The sequence below is a fragment of the Diabrotica undecimpunctata genome, chromosome 5 (genome assembly GCF_040954645.1).
Source record: "Diabrotica undecimpunctata isolate CICGRU chromosome 5, icDiaUnde3, whole genome shotgun sequence".
Lineage (NCBI taxonomy): Eukaryota > Metazoa > Arthropoda > Insecta > Coleoptera > Chrysomelidae > Diabrotica > Diabrotica undecimpunctata.
In genome coordinates this window covers 156,421,424-156,448,367 of record NC_092807.1, presented here as the reverse complement: position 1 = coordinate 156,448,367, position 26,944 = coordinate 156,421,424, and the positions used below count along the sequence as shown (strand labels likewise).

The 26,944-nt window shown below is 32.9% G+C and overlaps 2 protein-coding genes across 2 annotated transcripts in view; one reads left to right on the top strand and one right to left on the bottom strand.

The window, feature by feature from the left end:
* side-II (sidestep II transmembrane protein) overlaps window positions 1-26,944 on the bottom strand; it is a 686,092-nt gene that overhangs the window by 476,199 nt on the left and 182,949 nt on the right. The window lies entirely within an intron of this gene.
* LOC140442025 (lysosomal acid glucosylceramidase-like) overlaps window positions 22,135-26,944 on the top strand; it is a 31,104-nt gene continuing 26,294 nt past the window's right edge. Inside the window, exon 1 of the mRNA XM_072533062.1 lies at window positions 22,135-22,282. Coding sequence (XP_072389163.1) covers window positions 22,252-22,282 — 31 coding nt within the window. The 5' untranslated portion in view covers window positions 22,135-22,251. The remainder of the gene's footprint in view (window positions 22,283-26,944) is intronic.

The window sequence follows — 26,944 nt, the reverse complement described above, 5'->3', positions numbered from 1 at the left end:
ACAAGGAAATTTTGTCATACGTAAGGAAAAAAAATAAAATAGTAGTCGGTACTGTGGACTAGGGCAGGGCTTCCCCTTCACATATATTGTTTTACGGAAAGTTTTCCTGTGTAAGGAATCATTTGCTCGTCAACACTAAGTACTTCCTCAAGTTCAAGCTGTAAACATCTCTTTCTGACAGCGTCGATGATAGGACGAACCTTATAAAATTTATCTGTATCACCTGCTGGTCTTTCCAAATTGTTCACTAGATGTAAACATGTTATAAGCTGGAAAAATCTGTCCCTAGACATGTTATCTAGAAACATTCTAATACCAAGGGTTCTTTCCCAGTACATCCTAGTTTTGCGAAATTTGTTTAAATTTCCAATCATTATATGAAGTGCAAATAAAATTTTAATTTCTTTCTCATTAGTTGGTCTAAAATTTTTTCCGTTCTGTAAGGCATATACATTTCTAAATGTTGCTATATTTTCAAACAAATCATTTGAAATATACTTCGAAAAATACTAAATTGGGCACAGTGGCTCTGTAAGACTTGTATTTGGGGAAGTAGGATACCATGTAAATGTAGGAGTCTCTATCGATGCCTTAGTCCACTCTACGGTTCTCTTTTTTGTTTTAATTTCTCTTTGTTTTGGTTTTTTAGAACAATCCTTTTCTGAGAAACATACTTTACTTCCTAATTTTTTTGTACCCTAGTAACCTGCAACTTTATCTGGTATATATTCGTCGTCTGAATCATAATATATCTCCCTAACTCCTCATTATTATTTTCGCTGCCATCACCTTCTTCCAGTGTCTCAGTGTCACGTCTGGTCAAAGCATCAACCCCTGGTCTTATAATAGATTTATTCTCACAGTTATCCAGAATTCCATCCTTCTCGTCAGAACTCTCTCCTCCGGGAACTTCCAAATTGTCTATTTCTGATACGTTACCATCCTCTATCAGGTCAATTAACTCTTGGAGATGTTTTGAGTTGTCGAAATCATATTTTTTTCTTTTGTAATCCATGTTATCTGCAATCAACTATACTAAGTTAAAACCCAAGTTTAGACCATATGTACATACAGATGTACAATCAGAAATATGCTTTCAGATCACTTGTACATGCTCGTGTGCATCTAAAAAATGTTTATTTATTTCAAAACTATCGTTTTTATGGCAATGTTTTGTACTTTATAAAAAACTGCTTAACTTATAAATCACACTTAAAAAGTTGGATCGATTTCGTTTCACAAAAGATAACAGTTTCTCGTAAAATAAAACTAGCAGTATCGGTTACCAACTAAACAGCTGACACTTTACAGCAAAATCGCTGACAACTTTACCTGTTGACCACTAGATGGAAGCCGAAGGTAAAAATGTGGATCGTAAATGTATATTTGAGTGACTGAATGCTATTTCGGTATAGATAAGCGAGTAGTTGGTATTTAACAAAACAATAAAAGCTATGTACATACACATGTACACAGGGTCTCAAAGGGTTAAATCGCCTATACTCTCTTTCAAAATGGGACACTTCGATTGATAAGCTTGAGTAGTAGGTATTTTAACATCATACTGCCCTTGCTTTTTTAAAGAAAACGTATTCCTTATAGTGCCACCAATAAAATTACTAAGAGTAACAGTATCTTTTATTTTTGAGTCAAATACAAATTCGTTGTATTCAATACATTTAATAAAATTCGTAACTTTTTTGTAGAAAGTGGGCCACCATTTTTGAACTCAATCATTCGGGAGAAATAAATGACCTCTTAAAGGCAATCTATAGAAATTTTTTTAAATCGACTCATATCTGTCAATACCAAGAGAAAACGTATCATTAAAACAGTTAACACTATTTTATTTGCTGATGACACTCCTTTCTATGTAATCTACGACCCTTCTGAATTCGATACCCTTAATTACCAAACATCTCAAAAAAACTTATTCAATTGGTTTTTAACTAACCGTCTCTCTTTGAATAACTCTAAATCACAAAGTGTTAATTTTACTTTAAGAAATAACACTTGTGTTGAAAACGTTGCTGTACTTTAATGTGTAACTGGAGCGAAGTTTCTGGGGATATATTTGGATGCAGGATTAACCTGGGAACAACATATAGGTAATCTATCGAAAACGCTTTCCCGACAACTTTCCTCTTTAGGAACCTTGTACAAGTAGCTTTCAGGGAAACTATTGTAACAGTTTATCATAGTAATTTTTCTTCTCATCTGGTACATGCTATTTTCTCCTGGTGCCACTCTTGTCATATTGACAAAGTGTTTGCACAACAAAGAAGGTGTGTTCATATTATCTCTGGGCTCTGTTATAAAGCTGACTATAGGAACTCCTTAGAGGTTGTAAAAATTTAAGTTTACCTTGTGTATATATTATGCAGTATCTGTTGCACATTAAAGAAAATCTAAGCCAATAATTATCCCACCAGATTTAACAAGTATCCCATAATTTGGCCGACTTGAGAGATCCAGAAATGGTTCAAGGTATTTAGCCATAAAATTCTACAACTTAGTGCCAGCTAGAATAAAAGCTCTTAATGTTTATCAGTTTAAGGCAAAACTTAAGGGTTACCTTATAATAAATGTCTTTTTTGCATATGAGGAGTATTTTATTTCCAATTTTAATTTGTTGTAATTGTCAACAGTATAAGTTATAGCACTGTATCTATGTTTTATGCTTTATATTTGTATTTATGTTTATATTAACTATATTGACATATATTTGACATCTATCTATCTATCTATATAAATCACTGGTTTATATGAGTTTTTGAACCATTAATTTTATTATATTTTATGCCGGCAATAGCACTCATGGCAGCGAATAAATAAAAAAACACTTAACGAAATAATTTTATTTAATTGTAACAGGCATTATACTTTTATAACTTTCTAAAACTTGTTTTTAGAAGTTTTTCTCTTAATATTAAAAATGCAATTTACCAAACGCAGAGATGTGCAATTCGCTTTTTTCTTATAAAAGCAATTATAAAAGATTAAACAGCTACATATTCTACTTCTGGCGAATAACGAGAAAATAAGAATCCGCAAGACTAAGAGAAATAAGTGATTGCTGTAAATTCCACCCATCCCCTATTTTTATATAAAAGGCTGCTAAATAATTGGTTCAATAACTCTTGTTTTAAATGGGTTTGCGTAGAATATATTTTATTTCTGCTTATTTGATTTTTATTTTGTGTTCTCCCAAGTAATTGGAATTAACTACAAAGGAAAACATAATCGTTACGTTAACTATGGCAATAGTGGACAGAAACAGAAAAAAGAACGTTGCAGCGTTCGTATTGCATTTGCACAATTAATAACAGCAAATTTACAAATAATTTTGTAACGATAAGAGAATTGAAATACTATTATAAAAAAAACGGGTGTGGCAGTCCTGTGGGACTGCCGGTAGAAGTTATACTTCTATACACGCGTTCGCCGTTACAAATTTTTATGGGAGTCAATCTGCATAATCATTACATATGTAATGCTATAGGCAAGAGAGAGTAGAAAGAGAAACAGAATTAGGTATATAGGTATATGGTGCATCTTTTGCTGTATATAAACAACATTTGACTTGTAATAGGAGGATTTCATCAAAATATAATAATATTTTGATGAAAATGTGTATTTTTATTTTCATATATGTATGAAAGGAGTTGAATGCAAAAAAATTTTTTTACACATACTTTGCAGTAAAATTCATTGTTTATTTTGTTATTAATATAAAAATACAATACAATACACTACAACATAATTCAATATAATAATACAATACAAATTAAAATGCAATAGTCATAAGTATTTTTTAAAAATGACAATATACATAACTTACTTACGCATATGTTTAATATTCGCATATAACTTCAAAAACTGAGCAATGAATCGCTGTTGTAAAATTTTTATTCTAAACTCCATTAAAAATTTGTAAAACTGTTATTTTGATCTGATCTACGAAAATTTAATAAACATGAATCCCCACCGGCCATATTAATAAACCACTTCAAAGATATTATGGATAAGTTTAGCGACTACCGACAGATCTACACAGATGCATCAAAAACAACGGACGGACTGGGGGCAGTCATTTTCTCTAATACTCATAATGCTAAATTTAAGTTGCATAACAACTGGACTATCTCTAATACAGAACTAGACGCAAACTTTAAAGCTCTAAAATTCATTTAAAAAACGGACTAGAACAATTACACAATAATAACTGACTCAGTCAGTACTCTTTGTGAAATCCAAAACAGATATTCCATTCATAAAGACATTTATAAAATAGTTCAAAATGCTGCAAAGAAAAACAAACACGTGGTACTAATCTGGGTTCCGTCTCATATTAGAGTACACTGTAATGAGGTTGTGGACCGCCTAGCTCACGAAGATGCGACAAGTGATTGACAAGTTCCACTAAATAAACCAGTGCCAAGTGATCTTAAAATGTGCTAAAAAACAGAGTTAGTTGTGCGTAGCAAAACATATCGCCGCATTATGTTTCTTTCATCTTCTTCTTTAGGTGCCATCTCCGCTACGGAGGTTGGCAATCATCATAGCTATTTTAGTTTTTGAGGCAGTAGCTCTAAATGGTTGTTTTGAGCTTCATCCAAACCATTCTCTCAGGTTATTAAGTTATGAAATTCGTCTTCTTCCGATGCTTCTTCTGCTATCTATCTTTCCTTGCATTATGAGTCGCAGGATGCCATACTTCTTGCCCCGCATCACATATCCGAGATACTGTAGCTTTCTTTTAATTGTAAGTTCAACTTTCTTTTCTTTGCCCATCCTCCTCAGTACTTCATTGATCGTAACTCTATCTACGCAGGAAACCCTCACATTTCTTCTATAGGTCCACATTTCAAAGGCGTTAAGTCGTCTCATTTTCATAAAAATAGAACGTGCTTTTTCGATTCTGACTTTAATTTCTGCAGTGTAGTCATTATTTTCTGTTGTAAGTGTTTCTAGGTAACTGTACTTTTTTACTCTTTCGATCTGCTTGCCCTCTTCTATCAAGATTTCATTAGTATTATGGTTGTTTTTACAAATTTTCATAAACTTCGTCTTTTTGGTATTGAGCGAGAGTCCGTACTCCCTATTACACATTACTATTTTACTTATGAGTCTTTTCAGGTCTTGTAAACTATCGGCTAATATTACTGTATCATCTGCATATCTGATGTTGTTAACTAAGACTCCATTTACTATTATGCCGACTGTTTCATCTTCCAGAGTTTCTCGAATTAATGTTTCTTCCATTACGCTAATATATTCATTCTACTCTTTTTTCCTGTTTAACAACCAATCATTAATATTATCTAGTCCACACTTATTTCTTAAGTGAAAAAAAAACATACCCACGATCTTTTTCATGGAAGTCTATTTTTACTTCTCTACAAAACACTTTGTGAAAAATGATATTTTTTAAATTATACAATTAAGCAAATGTAAATCTTACTTTTTGGCGTTGTCGACTCTCCTACGCATGAGACTTCAATTAAACTCAAGTATTTTAATTATTTATGATTAGATCCCTTTTGCTTTGATACCGTCTGTGCAAGAATGTAATTTCTCATTTAATTATGCTTTTAGCAATCGTAATTTGCAGTTCGTACTTAGAGAAGATCTTTGATTAAAGTCAAATGGAATAAAGTGCTTGTTAACACAATTTTAACGTTAATGTTACTTCTACAATTTTTGACTTTTTTATGAAAAAACTTATTAAATATTTGTTTAAGTTTTCGTTTGTAGCATTAGAAGCTAGATCATTAAAATATTATATTAGCTACGCAAACAGTTATTGCATATTCACTTAAATAAACTATTTTTTTGCCTTAATCTTATGGTTCCTTCCCCTAAACTGCCCAGCGAATGAAAAGTGCAATAAATAACAGTAGTAGGATCTTAAGAAAACTCCACTTTGACCTCCGAAAGGAGACTGCCGTCTTCTTTCGGAGGTTGGCGATCCAAATGGCAATTGTAGTTTTGGAAACTGCGGATGAGCAGTCGAAACTTCTCCTCAGACCTTTCAGTCACAAGTTCTGGCGTCTTCCTACTGATCTTTGCTCTGTACTTTTTCTTCCCGTATAACTTAAAGTAATTCATATCTTTCGCCTCTCAACACATGACCCAAGTATTGCATTTTCCTCTCTTTGATTATTCTTAGTAATTCTTTTTGTTTTTTAGTAATTTTTTATACCCATGGAATTCTCAACATTCGTATATATATACATCTCAAAGGCATCTATTCTTTTTTTCTATTTCAGAGTCCATTGACCAACTTTCACAGCCATACAGTAAGACAGAAAAAACGTAACACCTGATCATTCGGATTCTAAGCTGCAGACTAAGGTCTAATCTTGTAAAAAATGTTTTCATGCTCATGAATGCTATCCTTGCTTGTTCGATTGATGGTAGGATTTCTTTTTTTGGATTTCACTGACTATTGATATTTACTCCTAAACATTTTATGGAATTTACCTGTTCTATTATTCGACCCTTAGCATACACATGTACGTTTATTGGTGTCTTTAAAAATACTAAAGTTTTAGTATTGGAAACGTTTAAATGTAAACCGAACATTTCGCTGTGGTGAACTACCGCATTTATTATATTTTGTAGTTCTTGTGCGTTGCTTGCTATTAAGATCAGCATATGTGATGTTGTCTATGCTGATTCAGTTAATTTTAATTTCGCCTTGGACCTCGTCTAATGCTTCTCTGAATATATACTCCGAATACAAATTAAACAGTAGCGGTGATAAGACGCAACCCTGTCTCACTCCTCATCCGATTTGTATATCTTCGGATGTTGTATGCTCTATTTCAATTATTGCCGTTTGGTGCCAGTATAGTTCTGAGAAATTTTCTGTGATAATAAAAGAAAGAACACTGCATTTAATTATTTTTCAAATTATTAACTTTAGACAAATAAACTTAACATAACCTTTGATTGACAGTATTACATAATATACAGTTTTAGGAATGGATTAACTTATTTTCTAAAAATATAACCAATACTTTCACATAAGTAAATGGAATGTCACAATAAGTTTAATCTTTTAGCTGATATGTATAAATAGGCAAGTCTTTCCAAAATTGATTTCGATTTTTTCGTTTAAGGCAGTTTAATTCCTTTCATTGATTTTTTTGTAAAAAGGGGTCCTTTATTTTTTGATGGCTGTCTTCCTCTTCCTCGTATCAGTAGGTGGAGTTAAAGCACCTTTAGGAGTATTTGTTAGTGTATAATGCACAAACCTGTCATTATTTTTCCTTAAGCCTAATGTGGTGAGGAAAAAAGAGAACAGAAAGTCAGAAGTATCTTTTAGTTTGTGTTGAATATATATCGTATAATCGTCTTTCTGTTTTAGTGTTTTTATTTCTTCTTCGTTTAACATCAACCTTATCACATGATGTCAAAATAAAATGTCTACGTTTACATGATTTCCCAAAACTTTTTGTTTATAAATTCTCTTCGTTCTGAAATAATTTTCTGTCCACACTTTTTTTGCAAAAAGCATCAGCGTTTTTACACGGTATGTATTTTACTGCATGAGATATTTTTATTTCTTTAACTTTAAGTTTTTTTATTTCTTCCAGACTGGTTTCAAACCTTTTTCTTTTCTTTGTGACAGGGCTTAATTGATTTTCTACAACGATATTGTCAATATGTTGGTCTGCATTGTCATTACAATATACATTCGTTTGTTTACTATTTTCATTTGCAGTTATCAGAAAATCAACACTAGCAGCTGGAACACCTAAATCTTCTTCCAAGTTTATATTATCATTGTTTAGTTGGACCACATTTTTAAATAGATTTTGAAATAGTACTTCAGGTACATCTATAACATGTAGGTTAGTATGTGATTCTAAATAAACATATTTATAAAAATCAAGTTCTTCCAGTGGACGTGATATCAGTGTATTTTCACTAAGGTAATAAAATAATATATTATGGTTGTCTATTACCTGTTGAGTTATACTGTCAGGTAATCTCACATCTCCAACATCATCTGACAACGTTATAGTGCAGCTAGATGGTTGAGGTTCTTTACTAGCTTCTAATAAATCACTGGAAGGACATTTTGTAGGTAAAATTAGCTCTGATTTCTCATCTTGTACAACTGTTGTGCCAGCCTTAGTGCTTTTTAGAGCTGAGTTTACAATAAGTTCAGAAAAAGTGGAGACTGAAGCACTCATGTTTCAAAACAACAATTAACTAAATTTAATTTATATACTTTCTGAACCACTTCAACAACACAAATATTGGCTTATTATAACCTAAACTGAGTAAAGCAAATTTTTAGCAAACGTTCAACATAAATACAATGCAGTAAGTACATCAGCTCTTTAAATAATCAATAAGCAAGACTGCAGTAAGTACAGTATACTAAGCATAAATGCAGTATGTACCTACAAAGAAGTTACTGCAATCTGAGCGAGTTACTGCGTGCCAGTTCTGAGCTGACCGTTGAATGGCGACCGAAGAGGACATCCAAGCACCCGAAAGTAACTCAGAGCCTCGCAGCAAGACGGTTCCGTGGGAGACCAAGGCACGAGACCGAACTCGGATCCATGAAACCCAACTCGTAAGAATTAGGCTCACTTCACCTCGCCCAGGCCCGGCACGTCAGCCGTGACCCACTTCCTCGCCAAGCCCGACACGCCCCGATCCTCAGAGCCAATCCTTATCCCGAAGTTACGGATCCAATTTGCCGACTTCCCTTACCTTCATTATTCTATCGACTAGAGGCTCTTCACCTTGGAGACCTGCTGCGGATATGAGTACGAACCGGCGCGAGCCTCCACGTGGCCGTCTCCTGAATTTTCAAGGTCCGAGGGGAAGATCCGGACACCGCTGCAACTGCGGTGCTCTACTAGCCTATTGTATTTACGGCAGTCTTGCTTTTTATTTTAAAACTTTTTATACACCACTGCAAAAAATTATTTTATATCTCGATCACTGTTGGAGATACAGCAATTTTGAGTACCCCATTGAATTTTTCATGGTTGAAAATATAGGAAACCATATATAACTCAATATTCAATATTTTTGGACTAACGGCACTTTTCCTTAGTTGGGCAGTACAAGAGGTGTCACCTATTGTGGTGATGATGAACGAAACACGATATGTGTTTAGATAAAAAGAAAAGCTTTAGATGCTATTTCATCCAGTGGAAGTAGCTGTAAGGTTAAAAAGGCTCAACCATTCTAATCTACAGCAACATTCTAGTATACCCTAGCGAGAGATCAAAGTTAAGACAATTTTGAAGATGAATTGCTAAATAAAGACATGACTGAACCTTTTGAAGTTGGAGATGTTTGAGCTAACCGTATATGTAAAATATTTTAGTGTTATGGAAAAACGTGAGAACTATCATTAAACATGTATTATTTTGTTTATACGTTATTCAATTATTCTTTACATAAGTTAATTTATTCCTGCCATCACAAATTGTATAATTAATAGAGATATTAAAACATTATTGTGACTTCTTTGACAGTTAATTAAATATTGGTGTGTTCCGAAATAAATTTTACATTTAGTCTAGGCGGGATCTGTTTTGGATTGGACATTTTCCATAGGAAGCTATTTTTTGCTGAAATCCCTTCAGGATGTGCCCAATATCGATAATCACGATATGCGCCAGTCGCAAACCCTGTGCTAAATTTTTTATTTAACAAAATCTGAAAACAATTGAAAATTTCTCATTTTTTTGCTCCTATTTTCGTTTATAATTCGGAAAATATTAATCCTAAAGAAAAAATTATAAGAAGTTAAAAGTTTCGTTATTCAATTTTACACAATATTTCGTTAGCTAGAAATTGAAAATTTAATGTTTATTGTTGAAAAAATAGCAATAATTGGAAAAAAAAGTACAAAAAAATGAAGTTAATCCTTTAAATGTTTTCGACTTTTTAAACTTGACTTACAAGCTCCATATTCCGCCTAGAAAAACCTTTTAATATGTTTAAAACGTGTGCTAAATTTTGTTAAGATCGGTCGGATAGGTTTTGCATAATAATTTTGCAATCCAGCCTACTGGAAAAAAATCGCAAATTTTCAAATTTATAGTGGGCCCTAAATAAGGCTCTCAGATAGTTGCAAATTTTTTTCACTTAAAGGAAAGCTCAAACTTTCAAACGCTTTTTGTAAAATTCAAATCGGTTCACTATAAGAGCCTAGAAATTTTTTTAAAGTTTAAAACATTTTTTATATATATTAGGCTTATAAACAAATTGAATAACTTTACGAGCTTTAAACATTTCAATTTCAAAATTTATACACTTAAAGAACATTAAAAGACGCTTCTTTGAAAAAAAAAGATACATTCGGCTTACTGGTTGCCGAGATATTGAAGATTAAAGTTGGCTTACATTTGCCGTGTAACCATAAGTGATAGAGGGCTCGTTTTTAAACAAATACCTTCGTCTTGTCAAGTACTTTTTATATCCAAAGTTTTACGTAATGCGCTTCATGGCAACATCCATAAAAAAGACAAATAAAAAACCGTTTTGGCGTAAAATATCGCTCGGAATGCATGAGAGGTGGTGGTGGGAGACATTCACTCGAAATGTGAATCGGCGAGTTCAAAATCATAGCGCGCGCTAAAAATTGCATTATCTCGGCTTCTTGTTAACCAATTTTGCTCTTTATTTTTTTAATCGCTGTCTCGGACGACAAGGATTTCAAATATCATATTTTTAAATACCATTTTTAATTGCAAATTGGGAAATTTGCAATAAACAATTGTATGTTAAACAAGTAATTGCATTTTTTCTTCATGCATTTTTTTTGAGCTGGCAATTTATACATTGAAGTAAATTGTTACTTTTAGTTAACAAATATGTATTTATAAATTGTTAATAAATAATTTAAATTGTTAAAACAAAGGCGAACGAAAAAAAAAATTTTTTTCATAAATAAACTTTATTTTGACTCAATCTTCAATAATTTTTCTTTTTTTGGAAGGATATGTTTAAAGCTCGTAAAGTTATTCAATTTGTTTATAAGCCTAAAAAATGTTTAAAACTTTAAAAAATTTTCTAGGCTCTCCTAGTGAACCGATTTAAATTTTACAAAAAGCGTTTGAAAGCTTAAGCCTGCCTTTATATGTAAAAAAATTTGCAACTATCTGAGAGCCTTATTTAAGGCCTACTATAAAGTTGAAAATTTGCGATTTTTGTCCAGTAGGCTGGATTGCAAAATTATTATGCAAAACCTATCCGACCGATCTTAACAAAATTTAGCACACGTTTTAAACATATTAAAACGTTTTTCTAGGCGGAATATGGAGCTTGTAAGTCAAGTTTAGAAAGTCGAAAACATTCAAAGGATTAACTTCATTTTTTTGTACTTTTTTTCCAATTATTGCTATTTTTTCACCAATAAAAATTGAATAACGAAACTTTTAACTTGTTATAATTTTTTCTCTAGGATCAATATTTTCCGAATTATAAACGAAAATAGGAGCAAAAAAATGAGAAATTTTCAATTGTTTTCAGATTTTGTTAAATAAAAAATTTAGCACAGGGTTTGCGACTGGCGCATATCGTGATTATCGATATTGGGAACATCCTGAAGGGATTCCATCAAAAAAATAGCTTCCTATGGAAAATGTCCATTATGGTCTGAATTTCTACAGGTCCCGCCTAGTCTAATTTACCTTACAGATAAGTAACCGCAACATAATTTGACGTGAAAAGACGGGAAAATTTTATTTTATAAATAAATGTTTATCCTTCAAATAACTATCTGTCATATATGGCAATATTTATCTAGAGGTAAAAAGACCGGTAAAAAACTTTTTTAACTCAATATAAAATATAACTGGAAATATATCTATAAGAATAATAAGTTAATAACAACTCCTTAAGTTCCCTGTTCCTTAACATTTAACATTTATTAATGTTCCCTTAAGATAGAGAGTATTATCACATAATAGTAATCAACCTTAATTAAATTAAATGCACTTTGGAGAATAGAGCACACAATGCGGCATACGATACATTAATAAAGCCCACGTACATTTTAACAAGCTTCTTAATTACTCAAAATTACCAACGTAACAAACAAAAGTAATTTTTAGATACCCTAGCTAATTATCTTTTATTAAAGTGATATACGCCAACAAATTTTTACTTGTAACTGTAGACGTTTGCTGCATTACTTACTGTTGGCGTATTGCCAGAAGTAACTGCAGATATAATATTGCAGATGCGTTATTTCTCACGCCTTCATTTTAAACAAATTCATTTACGATAAAAATCTGCAACATTTTCATTAAAGCACTGCATTAAAAACTTTTTTATAAATAATAATTATTTGATGCGTACAAAACACTGCTAAGATATAATTTTATTTTACGCTACATTCACAATTGCAACTCTGTGGGGATATTATTTATTTATTTTATTATTTATAAATTGTGGCGAGTTATATCATACACTGTAACTACCTGGATAAGTCATTAATAATAGTCAGATCCAAAAACATCGCAACTCCTATTTTTTTTTCAAGGTTCTAAACCTAATTTCTTGTGGCTTGTCCAACTAAAATATTATGTTTATATGGGATTAAGCCACAGTTGTTGGATGTATTGAAAATCACATTTTTGTAACTGGTATTTGAAATTTCGTCTTCCACTCCGAAAATATTTCTCAAAAAGATTATTATAAAAATTCTACAAAAATGTATGACTAAATTTATTTATTCTAGGTTATGTCATTTTAAAACTAACATACTTAGCCTCGATCTTGTAGACAGCAGCATAGAAATGGATGAACAAATTTTAGAATGGTGTTTTCACCCTAGGAATATCAAATTCTGATTGAAAGATCTAATTTAAACACAATTGATATTAAGAAACTCACTAACCCAAAAACCGAAATAAAAGTACGAGAACAACTAGGAAAGAAAATAAACGACATTAACGAGAACACGTCGGACATAATATAGAGATGGGATAAATCGAGGGAAGCAATCCAAACAACATGCGCGACTCTATTAAAGCGTGACAGACGAAAGAAGAACGAATGGATGTCTGATGAGATAATGGATATGATGGATGAAAGACGTAAATTCAAGAATAGAAATGAAGAAAAATACCAGCAGATCCACAAAATCATAAGAACGAAAATTCGAGAAGCCAAAGAAAAATGGTTTTCCAACGAATGCAGGGAAATAGAACAATACGAACGAAAATACGACAGTTACAATATGCACAAAAAAATAAAATCAATGACAAATAAGAGGAAATTCAATAAGTCACTCAACAGCATAAAAGATGGCGATGGAAATCTTATCTCGGAGCCATCAACGATCTTAGAAACATGGAAATCATACATAGAAAAATTATTTGCATCTGACAGGACTGATGATCACCTATATGGAGAAGGAGAAACAGGACCTTCAATCCTTAAATCGGAGATAGAAGATGCCATTGCAGCACTAAAAAACAATAAGTCAGCAGGTCCGGACAATGTACCCTGCGAAATATTAAAGATCCTATTTAAATCAGACAAACAGTTCCTTGATAATCTAGTTGAACTTTTTAACAACATATATAATAGCGGTAAAATCCCGGAGAACTGGCTGCAGTCAACATTTATTACAATCCCGAAGAAACCAAAGGCCCAGATCTGTGATGACTACCGGCTTATAAGCTTGATTAATCATGTCACTAAAGCGTTCACTAAGATCATTCATAGAAGAATATATGATAAATGTGAGTCAAATATTGATAGATCGCAGTTTGGCTTTCGGAAAGCACTTGGAACTAGAGAAGCAATTTTCGCTCTCCAGGTGCTTATACAGCGGTGTAGAGACGTTGATCAGGACGTGTATTTGTGCTTTGTGGATTTTAGAAAAGCATTTGATAATGTCAATCATGAACAATTGATAGATATTCTGCGAAAGACAGGTATTGACGACAAGGACATTCGAATTGTGGCAAACCTATACTGGGGTCAAACAGCAAGAGCAAAAATTGGCAACGAACTCACTAAAAGTGTGCAGATCAAAAGAGGTGTCCGTCAGGGTTGTATATTATCCCCACTCCTATTCAATATTTATTCCAAAGAAATATTTAATAAATGTATGGAAAATGCAAATGAAGACATAAAAATAAACGGCGAGTTAACAAACAATATAAGATATGCCGACGACACGGTGATCCTTGCCAGTACTATAGACGAATTACAGCAGGTAATGAAAAGAGTTTATTCAGTTAGTGAGGAATACGGCCTGAGCCTCAACTTCAAGAAGACAAAGTGGATGCTGATAAGCAGGAAGCAACAGCCTGCTCGACAGTTACGGATAAGTAACATACTAATTGACCATGTAGAATCTTATGTGTACCTTGGCACCAACGTAAATGCAAAATGGGAACAGGCCACAGAAATTAAGGCGAGAATAGAACGAGCTAGAGCAGCATTTAGCAATATGAAAAAGCTCCTCATAAGCAGGGATTTGTCTCTTCCCCTAAAACTACGTCTAGTTAAATGCTACATTTTTCCGATCTTACTGTATAGTGTGGAGGCCTGGACGCTGACGGAGACGCTCACGAGAAAACTAGAAGCATTCGAAATGTGGGTGTACCGACGCATTCTTCGTATATCCTGGACCGAACATGTCACCAACACAGAGGTAATCCAAAGAATCGGAAAGGAGAAAGAAATCGTGAATACAATTAAACAAAGAAAGCTTGAATATCTAAGCCACATATTGAGACACGATAAGTACCGTCTACTGCAATTGATTGTCCAGGGAAAAATAGACAGTAAGCGAGGGCCAGGCAGGAGAAGACATTCGTGGCTCAAAAATCTGAGGAAGTGGTTCGGGCTCACATCGGTCGAACTATTCAGAAGCGCCGCAAATAAGATCAGAATTGCCATGTTAATAGCCAACGTTCGCAATGGACAGGGCACTTGAAGAAGAAGAAGATTGATTTATGCGAAGGTGACAATAGAGTTTGTTCTAGCTCTGGAATGTCACATAGGTACAGGACCGGAGCTAATACACTTCCTTGTGGTACGCCAGCTTTGTTCTCTCTTAAGTCTGTGTACACTTCTTTCTTGTTTTTCTATCTAGAGATATCTATTCGCAATACATGATTTTGAGATTTGTGAATACTCTTTACGCATGAACGTTATTAGTTTATAGTTTAAACCCTCATGCCAGATTTTATCAAAGAAGAAGAAGATTGTAGAGCAGACTTTCTTTTTTTTTCAATATTTTTTCTATTATATTTGTTATTCTGTGATCTTGATCTGTAATAGAATGTTTATTATTTCTAAAACCAAATTGATCATTTAGTATAGGATTATTTCTTTCTATTATTGTTTTTTTTTATCTTTTCAATCGAAGTTTTTTAAATAATTTTGACATTACCAAAAGGAGTGATATTGGTCGATAGGATGTCACTTCATTAGGAGGTTTACCTGGTTTGGCGATTCTAATGACTTCGGCTACTTTGCAGAGTCTAGGAATATATCCCAATCTACAAGCAGTATTTATTAGATATGCCAGCTTAACTATGGCTTTTCTTGGTAGATTTTTTAATAGTTCACCTGTCCATAAGATCATATCCTGGAGCTTTCTTAGGATTTATATTCTCTTTTCTCTCTGTTGATACTTCTTTAAATGATGTCAACGTTATTTTATTTTTGGTTTGGAATGGTTTTGCCCATCTCAGTTCTTCACCATCACTGTGGTTAGGTTTAAACGTGTTTTCTAAATGCTCTGCAAATCATTCTGCATTCTGTTCGTTACTTCTATCCCAGTTGTCGTTTTTTAGCTTGATAGGAGAATATGAGGAATGAATAATTGGTCTCTTCATTTTTTTTGTTACCTTCCATAACGAATAATTTGTGTTCTGGTAAGCTGGTAAATTAATTGTTGAATTTTTCATATTACGAATCTTCCTTTTTAGTTTTTATGTAGCATTATTTAGACTAGTTTTGTCTAGTGGAGCTATGTACTGCTGCCAATAATTTCTTTCTTTTCTATTATGAGTTCTCTAATTTCTTTTGAGTAATAGTTTTTTTTATCCTAGGTGATCTATATTGCTGGAAAATTAAAAACTGAACTACACAGAAAGAGTTACTGTCTTGTCATACAGTGTGTAAAAGCCAAATGGAATAAATTCATTATTTAGGTTACTGTACATATTTATAAAAAATCCCAAAACACGTCAAATTTAAATTATAACTTGACATTCTTTAACGTGAAAATGCAACCCCTACCTTCAACCTCCTTAGAATGACAGGTACAACCCCCAATTTTTAAAATAGGAAGTATAGGTTTGTGATATATCGTTTGAAAGGTCTTTTCATTCTTCATTTAAAAATGTTGTCGCTTTCAAGTTTATTAAGATTAATTAAGATAAAATAAATTAAAATCATGTGGTTACCGAAATTCGCTAAAATATACTCAAAACTTATATCGCGTTTAGGTCTTGATAATGAGAAAGTGAACAAAAACCATAGCAATGTGGTTTTTCGATGGTAACCATTAAAAAACTTTAAAGAATTTCCGTGGCAACGTTATTTTAACACGCATTAGTAAATTGTTTTATTTAAGTTGTCAGTATTTTAATTTAAGTAAAAAGTTTGTTTAATTCAATTCTGAAAAATGGTTAGATTAACGGAAATACATAAAATAACAGTTTTACAAATGATTGGTTACGGAGATAACACCCGAACACAATAGGAAGTAACTCGCCTATTTCATGAGAAATTTGCTAATTTACCGCCTATATCCCAAGGAACAATAAGTAAAATAGAGAAGCAGTTTCGCGAGTTTGGTCATGTAAGGCAGATAAAAAAAGCAGCTGTCAATGCACTGAGTGATGAACTCAAATTAGATGTGTTGCTTGAGTTTCAGGAAAATCCACATACATCGAGTAGACAGGCATCCACTACATTCAATGCTAGCCATACATCGTTAGTAAACATATTAAAAGAAAATAAATTGCATCCTTATAAGATGATACCTACTCAGGAGCTCATGGAAGACGATTTTGATAGGAGAACTTTTCAGCAGGATGGAGCACCACCACATTACCAACTTAATGTCCGGCAGTACCTCAATACAATATTTCCCAATCGGTGGATAGGGAGGCGAGGATCGATTGAATGGCCAGCGCGATCACCTGATCTTACATTATTAGATTTTTTTTATGAGGATATGTGAAGAGCCATGTGTACAAAACTAAACCTTCTGATTTAAATGACTTAAAAGAACGAATAACGCTTGCGATTAGGTCGATCACGCCTGTTATGTTAAATAATGTTAGAAGACAGTTTTATTTGAGATTTGGATGTTGCCAAGACGTTCGCGGTAAACATTTTAAACATCTACTTCATTAACATTCATAGTTCTTTTTCGTGTTCTACATTTTATTACGTTTTGCATTACATTTTAGTTTTTGATTGTATTGTAGCGAATTTCGGTAACCACATGATTTTAATTTATTTTATCTTAATTAATCTTAATAAACTTGAAAGCGACAACATTTTTGAATGGAGAATGAAAAGACCTTTCAAACGATATATCACAAGCCTATATTTCCTATTTTAAAAATTGGGGGTTGTACCTGTCATTCTATGGGGGTTGAAGGTAGGAGTTGCATTTTCACATTAAAGAATGTCAAGTTATAATTTAAATTTGACGTGTATTTTTTATAAATATGTAGAGTAACCTAAATAATGAATTTATTCCATTTGGCTTTTACACACTGTATAATAAAATTAACCCTTTCGGTCACGCTTTTTTTTAGTGTAATGAAATATATTTTGTTAATAATCCCAAATTATTCCCAGTTATGGTACTCTTTTGTAAGGTAATGTCTTTTGGTAGGAATATTAGCATTTTTTTTTAATAAAATAGGGCCCGTTTTTGATGTTGTTAATTGACAAAATTGTGACTAACTGTAATATTTACTTAAACGAAGTTAAAATTCTTGTGTCGTCAATTGACGACACAGTGACTGAAAGGGTTTTAAACTGTAATCTGTACCCAGTATTAATATAACAAAAAGAGGATAAAGTGGTTGATCCTTATAGCTACATGCAGGTAGTGATGACCAGAGGGCTTTCTAATAAATGGAAGCAACCAGTCTACATTGACTTTGATACAAGTATGACTGACAATATTTTATCTACAATAATTACTAAGTTGCACAATATAAAAGAGAATGTAGTTGTAGGGGTATCTAATTGCAGGGAAGGCAATCAAGGACTTTGGAAAAAATTGAATATATGGTTAATCTACACAGAATTTAAACTTGAAGATAAAAGTGTCGTAAAAAAATATTTATTATTGTAACTAATCTGCAACAACAGAAATAACTTCCATATATAAGCTGACTTTAGATCATTTAGAGGTAAAATATATACAGAGACTAAACGCTGCATTTATTGCAGAGTTACTATCTCACACAACTGCAACAGCATTAAAACATTATTTACAAAGCAAGAAATAAAAAAATCTCAAAAAAGGCGTTATAATATCCTCCAATACCCAATTTTGTCGTTATTTACCAACTTAAAAGAAGAATATAAAATTTCCTATTTCTTGACACACACATTAAACCAATATTCTCTAAAAACAACTTTTTCTCACAGGTAAGAAATAATTTGTTACCTATTTTAAGCATGATAGTTTAATTATTTTGTACTTTTAGTTGAGAGCAATAAGTTGATTACATGACCGTCCGTCACCTCTAATACTCTTTACAGAGTACGGATAATAATACTAGGAAAAATTCCAGGTATGGTGCAAAGAACTACCAACGTTTTTTATTATGGGTTCAAGAAAATGAAGAATATATCGTTGTAAAAGCTTTTTAACAAGGAAAGATAAATATGTTGCCATCTGAAGTACCCTCAAGTGTCAAGATACTTTGTTCATGGATCTGCAAAGTCAAAGTAGAAGTAGTTCAGAATTGCCACAAATTCCAGCTAATATTATCAAAGGAAAGCGAGACAGATGGTTTGATATATACTGTGCGCCAAAATTAACGCATCATTTTAAAATTATAATTTCAGTACATAATAAAAATTTTTTTTGTTCTTTTGTTCTTTAAGGTTGCTCTTAGAACATCTGAAATAAAAAAAAACTTCTCTTTTTCTACGAAGATTGTATTGCAATAAAACTAGCAAGCATCATAAATAAATGACGAAAGGGAAAATTTTTAAAAAAATTAAGAAGTTCAAAAAAACTAAACTAATAGCGATTATTGCCTCCTCTGACACTTATCACTGCTTGACAATGATCTCTCATACTGAAAATAACCGCTCTTATTTAATCTAGATCAGTTTGATCCCAAATTTCAAGTAATCGCAAAAACAGTTGATCTAATATGCTTAATGCCTTGGGTAGCTATCGTAGCCGCCTCCCTACGATGTACCAAATATGTTCTATTGGGTTAGGGTTAGGACTTCTCGCAATATAAACCATGGAAATAATGCCAACTTCCTGACGATATTGCTGCACAACTCTTACAATATATGGCCTTGCTTTATCTTGCATGAGCATACAATTATCCCCAATAAATGGTGCAAATGGCAAGACTGGTCTTTCAAAATGTACCTGTGCCTCCAAATTAACTTCACCCCACACTATTACCAAAATGCCACCATAACGTACAGTCCTTACAGTGTTACACTATGCGTAGCGTTCTCCAGACCTTCTGTACACTCTGTTCCGCCTGGCATCAGAAAAAGACAGTAACCTAGATTCATAGGTGAACAATATACTTCCTTAATTGTCATTATTACAAACACCATATTTACGAGCCAAATACAATATTTGCCTTCTATGACCTCTGATCAATAATGCGACAGTGGGTGCCCTTCGAGATAACCCTCTGGCAGCAAAATTTACCTTGTTACTAATCATAACCATATTTTAAAGAATAAGAAAAAACTCAAATACTCCCAATATGGCTGGTATTAGATATTACATTTAATTTACTTTAATGACTATTAATAAATTGTCACTTTATATAATAATTTCTTAAAACTGTAATATGTATCCTTAATATGATTTTTATTGATTAGTTTTTTTATTGATAACCGCAGTATTGGTATCGCAATATTGATGACGCACATAACTTAAAAAATGGCAAAAATACCTACTTGAAGTGTACCATCTATGAGTTCTTACAGTCAATGTTTAATCTTAGAATAGTATCACTCCGTATCTAAAAACTATTGATTAATATTAAATCATAATACAGAATTTTAAAAAACCTTAAAAAGGCAATAATAAATCGTAAAATCCACAAGGAATCTAAGTTCCTGTAGTTGGCTGTATACCATATATCACAAAAAAATTTTTTTATTAAAAATCCTTTATAAAAGGTATATATTTTAAAAACCCAATCGGGCTATATCACAAAACGTTTTCGGAATCCATATTCCATCATCAGTGTCTAGGTATACATGTATTGAGCCACTAAATATGCGGGTAAAAACCTGTTAAAATTGTTTGTTTAAATTTAGTTTACCATATAAATATGTTATTAAATATTATGATTATGATGTTAAAGTTACCAGTGGATTTGGTAACATGGCGACGTATGACTCCACATGAAGTTGTTGGTCGTAAATCGAAAAAAGTCATAAATTAAAAAAATCGACATACCGTGCCTATAGTTGGCTCCATATAGAAGACAAGGTTTCATATTTACCTAAAACAAAAAAAAAATAAAGTCAAGCTTTCGGTTAAAAAACTTTTCAAGCAATGAAAAGAATACATGAACAGGAATATTCGTAATTGTCTAGGTAAGCTTAACAGGTCAGACAGATCATTCTTCATCGGAATTTCTTCGGTTTGGTGTTGATTTCGTCTATATATATATATATATATATATATATATATATATATATATATATATATATATATATATATATATATATAAAGAGTAATTTCTTGAACCTAATTTTTTGGCAATATAGTAAATTTTTATCAAGAATAAAACGATAACGTTGTCAAGAATTTTTAATAACAAGTAATCAAAAAAAAATTAATAATGTGTTTGGCGATCCCGTAGCTGAATACACTTCTATATACGTCTAGGCATTGACAAAATGAAATGATCGATGTCTGCTTATGGCACCTCGTTCCAAGCAACTTGAACTTCTTGTATTAACTTTGCCAGAGTCTATGGAGGATGGTGCAAAGTGGACAGTCTCCTTCCCATCATAATCCATACATGGCAGCCACGGTAAAACATTAACGCCAGATTCTTGGAGAAAGTCCATAGTTTCATAAGTAATATGAGGACGCCCGTTGTGTTGCTGAAAAAGGACGTCTCGACGGCCGTCGAGATAAGACAGTAAAGTGGTTTGTAAGATGTTTTCAACATAACACGCAGCTGTCATATTGCCTCGATTAAACACAAGTGGTGATCGGCTACCACAGGCAATAGTTCCCCAAACCATTACTCTAACTGTCCTGTATACATGCCGCCCAACAGCAAACCCGATATCTCGTCGCTCTTCACGGTGGCGTCTTACCATCCTAAGACCCTAATGCATTTCTAAACAGAATCGTGATTTATCGCTTAATGCTACATTACGCCATTCTGTCACGCAATGCTGACGTTCTCTGCACCAATTCAAGCATTGATGACAGTGGTCTGCAGTTAAAGGAAGCACTAGTCGTGGACGGAATGAAATTAGTCCAAAGGCTCGAATGCGACGGTAGAGTTCATGCATACTAACAGGTCTACCTACTACTCCAAACCATTGGTCAGCAATTTGGTGGGTCTTCTTCGTGTTCCTCTACCTTAACCTACTCTAGCTAAAAGTTTCTATATGAACCGGTTTTCATAAATTGGTCTCTTCACAAAAAAATTAAAAGATAAAACTTTATTTTTACAAAAAGTAGAAAAGATAAGAGACTGATATTGTGATTATAGCATGTTTTCAATATAGTCATTCTGTCTCCAAAAAATTAAGTTCAAGAAATTATTCTTTCCGGGTATAACACTTTTAATGTCACTGAGTATATATATATATATATATATATATATATATATATATATATATATACACATATATTCTGTGTGTGTGTTCGTATTTATATCTTAAAGTTCAAGAGTATTTATTAAATAATAAAATAAATTCAAGTACTTGATATCGAATTGTGAGATAATGTTTTAACTACCTAATCAATCGTGCAATTTACTTTGTCAATGATCTGTTTTTTTATTTTGTAAGGTGAGCCATACGATGTTATTTAAAATTGCTCTTTTCGTAAGTGGTAAGTAGTTTTTTAAAGTTAAATATTCGCTATGATACCATTAAAAACTATTTTATTTTAAAAATTGAAGTAAATATTTGAACTATACATATTAAGAAGTTTTAGATATTTAAGAAGTTCAGTTGTTGATTATTATTTGCGAATTGACTGTATGTAACACCTGGAAGTATGTTATTTTGGAATGCTTCTCTTTCACTTTGTTCGGACTTCTTTTTCCTGACCGGTGGGTATCTTTCTTTCTACAATTGTATGCATTGCCACTCTTTGTAGTTGGCAGAGTGATTATCGTTACATAACACACATATTATAACATTTTCTCTTTCAGTTTTGTGTATGAATTCTTTTGTTGGGTTGTTTAACGCTTATTTTACGTCTGGATTACCTGACACAGAACGTCTTCGTATTGTCATATTTGACATCTGTGATATTGTGCTAGATCCCTTACTGGTCTTCGTGGTTCAAATTTTACTCTTGCATTTTGTAGTAAGTCTATGTCATATACCTTTTTGTTGTTAGATCTTGGTTTTAGATTTAAAAAAAATAATGGAAGTGGGTTTTTTGTTATTTTATGTCACATATTAGTGATCTGGTTCACAATATGCCTTTGGTACTCCAGCTTCGCTTTTACCTCTTCTAGTTTAGTTTGTAGATGTAGATGTCTCATAACGACTCTGAATGATTTATTATCTTTTTTTTGTTACGTGAGGTATTCAGTTTTCTTTTCATCTAATGCTTTTATAATGATATTATATATATACACATCGGTTTAAAACGTCTTCAGACGTTGTCCGATACCTAAACACCATCTCTTCCTATCTTCGCAGTCGTTTGTTGTTAAATTTCTTTCGCTCATGGACTTGTTTACGCCGTGTTGCCATTCTAATCTGGGTCTTCCTCTTTTCCGTCGACCTATCGGTTGCCATTCTATTACTTTTTTGGGGAGTCTTGATGCTGGCATCCGTTGAACATGCCCATACCACCTTAATTGTTTCTTTTCTATATCTTGAGTTATATTTCCTTCTATTCCCATACGTTGTTTTATTACATCATTTCTGATTCGGTCTCGTCTGGAAATACCTAAAGATCTTCTCATTGCATCCATCTCTACAGCTTCTATTCGCTTTTTGTTCTTTTCACTAATTCTCCATGTTTCAGCGCCATAAAGAAGAGTAGTTTTAATCATGGTCTCATATATATTAAATTTCTTTCCTTTCGTTATCTCTTTACTCCACAGTATACCATTGAGACATCCTAAGACTTTCTTTGCTTGAGTGATTCATTTTTCTATTTCTTGTGTATCAGTTCCTGTATTGTCAAAGGCAACACCCAAGTAGTCATAGCTCTGACAGCAGGAAATATGTTGTCCGTTTTCGAGGTCTATGTTATCTGACTCGTTTCCAATACAAAGATATTTGGTTTTTGTTGTATTGACATTCATTCCCCAGTCGTTATATTCTTCTATCAGTTTTCTTAGCATGTACTGCATGTCTTCCCTGTCGGTCGCTAGCACTACCTGGTCATCAGCAAACTGGAGTGTATATATACATTCATTGCTAAGCTCTATATCCATCCTATGTACCTTTCTTTTCCATCTTTCCAATGCCGCTGCAACATATATCTTGAATAAGGTTGGTGAGATACAGCATCCCTGTCGCAAGCCTTTTGTAACCAGGAATTCTTCCGTTAGATATTTTCCTGTTTTTATCTGTGCCTTTGAGTCTCTATATAGTTCTTGTACAGCATTTATCAATGTGTGGTTGATGTTAGATCTTTTCAACGTTGTCCACAGTTTCGTTAAGGAGATGTTGTCATATGCTTTTTGCAGGTCTACAAAAGTAATATAAGTTTCTAGATTCTTAGCCAATCTTTTTTCTATTATTTGTTTAAGACAAAATATGTTATCGGTGCACGATCTTCCTGCACGGAACCCGCTTTGTTCTTCCTCTTCATTGTGCTTATATTCTTCCTCGATCATATTTCTCAAAATTCGTCCATACAGTCTGCTCAGGGTGCTGGTTACCGATATGCCTCTATAATTATTACAATTCCTTTTGTCCCCCTTTTTGTGTATTGAGGACATGTATGCCGTTCTCCATTGTTCTGGTACTGGGTGTCCATTTAGACACTGATTGATCACATAAGTTAATATTTCAAATAGTTTATGAGTTCCATTTTTAAGCATTTCAGCATAGATTCCCTCAGGGCCAGCGGATTTACCATTCTTTAGGGTCATTACAGCCTTCCTTACTGTTTCGATGTCTACCCTCGCTTTCTCTCCTTGTATATGTAATGACTGTGTTGGGGAGTTCCCTAGGTATTCTTGTCTTGTCTCTGTCAGCAAGCTTTCATAGTGATCTTTCCATTGTCTTGGTTTTATGGTGTGTATGTGTGCTTTGTCTTTTCCTGTATTTTTTACTGATTGTATAAAATTCCATACCTTTGTACATTGCTTCCCTCCGATGTATGTATTGATTTCTTGACATTTCTGATCCCATGTTTTATTCTTTTCTTGTTTTATCATTTTTCGTAGTTGTCTATGGGCTTCTTTGTAAGCTTGATGGTCTTCAGTATTTTTTATATTTAGCCATTTTAGATGCTGTTCTTTTTTCTGTTTTACCATATATTCGATTTCTTCGTTCCACCATATTTTGTTACTAATTTTGTTTTGCTGTGTCCCGAGTGTCTCCTTAGAGGCCTGGTGTAAACTAGCAATAATATTCTCGTAAATATCTGACAATGTTTGTGTCTCTATTTCTCGTAGTTTTTCATCCAGTCGTCGTTGGTATAGCTGTTTAGTACTATCATTTATAAAACTATTAAAGTTGTACTTCGGAGTATCTACTGTCTGCAAGTCTTGCTTGTCTTCTAGGTTTTGGTCTCCGTGTATTATCTTAAGTAGAAACAAAATTGTCGCTCTTACTAAGTAGTGATCGGATCCACGAACTCTTACATCATTCTGCAATACAGATTTTTGTTTACTAATAATATAATCGATGACTGATTTTAAATTGCGCGTTTGTTGAATCCAGGTATATCTATGTATGTCCTTATGTTTGTAGAATCCATTGCTAATTTTTAACTCATAGCTCTCACATAAGTGTATAAGTCTACTGCCATTATCATTAGTTGCCATTTCTCCAAAATATGATATTATACAAAGCAATTGTTTTGGCTTAACCTTTTAGTTGGTAATCCTTAAGAACCCTGTTCGGTTGACTTTTTTTTCGCTGTGCTGTTTAGTATAAGGTTTAGTGGTTTTATATATTTTCATCGCTATTATTGGATTCTTCATTTAAAGAATTAAACCAGTTTGACGTTGACGTAGGAGGATTGAGCCAGTATTTGTTTTGCTAATTTTTGGGACTATTTCTGTTACTTTTTCTATCTATAGTGTATAGTATTGGCAATTTCCGTCTGGTTGTATTTGTTGAGCCGTGTCTACTTATAAGTATTGTATAACTTTTGCTGGTATTTGTTGCATTATTTGCGGTGTCATAAATAAATAGCCACTTACCATTTTCTATTTGTAATTAATATGGATATACAGAGCATCTAATTATTTTTAGCATGGCGAATAAAATTTAATTACTATATCTTGCTAATGTTTTTACACCCTACTGATGTTTAGTTGTCGGTAATATAAACAGAAATATTAAAAAATGTTGTTTGCACAAATTTGCAAAAATATTTATGTGATGAACTTGACATCGGAGATTGCGAAAGAGCAATGCAAAAAACAGACAGATATAGGACCAAAAACGACAACAAGTTTTGAAAATAATTAAAAAGAAAGTGAAAAAAAAACACAATACGCATCAGTGATAAGCTATCCAAAAGTACTGCAATAACAGCCGTCCTCAAACCAACAGGTGCGAAACTCGCTGGACTTGGAATTACACCAAGTTTGAAAGACACATAAATTACAGCTATTTAGCTACCTTGCTCACCGTTATAAAAAGGGAGGCAAGAATGGTATATTATAGATATCTAAGTAAAGACTGAGTGATATATTATCGGTCATATTATTGAACACCATAAATAAAAGTAATATACAAAAACATGACCGTCTTGGCACTACAGGGACTATGAAGGACTCATCAATAGCAGCTATGGGGTAGACCTCCCTGCTCTGCACACTGTTTTAATTTATTTACATTTATTTTAACACGATTTTATTTTATCTTTACTTAAAATACAATTAATTAATTTTTTATATATATTTATTATTTAACAATACAAATTTATAAGTTAGACAATACAAATTATTCTGTATTGATATTGTTTCGTTGACTTCCAGATTTCGGTAAATAGTTCTCGATGCTGCTGCCGCACCTGCAAATTGATTGTTGATCGTGTATTATATTTTATCAGCTTCGAGACCAGTGCAGTTCGTAGCTCATCACGACATGTCGTACTAAAATACTACAATACCAGTATTTTACGCTGCCCCCGAGGGAGATTATAGTGCAATATTTCCACGACGACTATTCTTATGTCTTTGTTTATTCTTCTTATTATATTAGGGTGTCCAAAATATTTCCACATATTAACATTGTATTTATATTTCTTTCTGTTTCTGCTTAATAGTAATAATATATATCTTTTAGGTTAGCGAACATTTTTAGTACGAATTTTTTTTATACGAAGACGGTTGCATTTAGA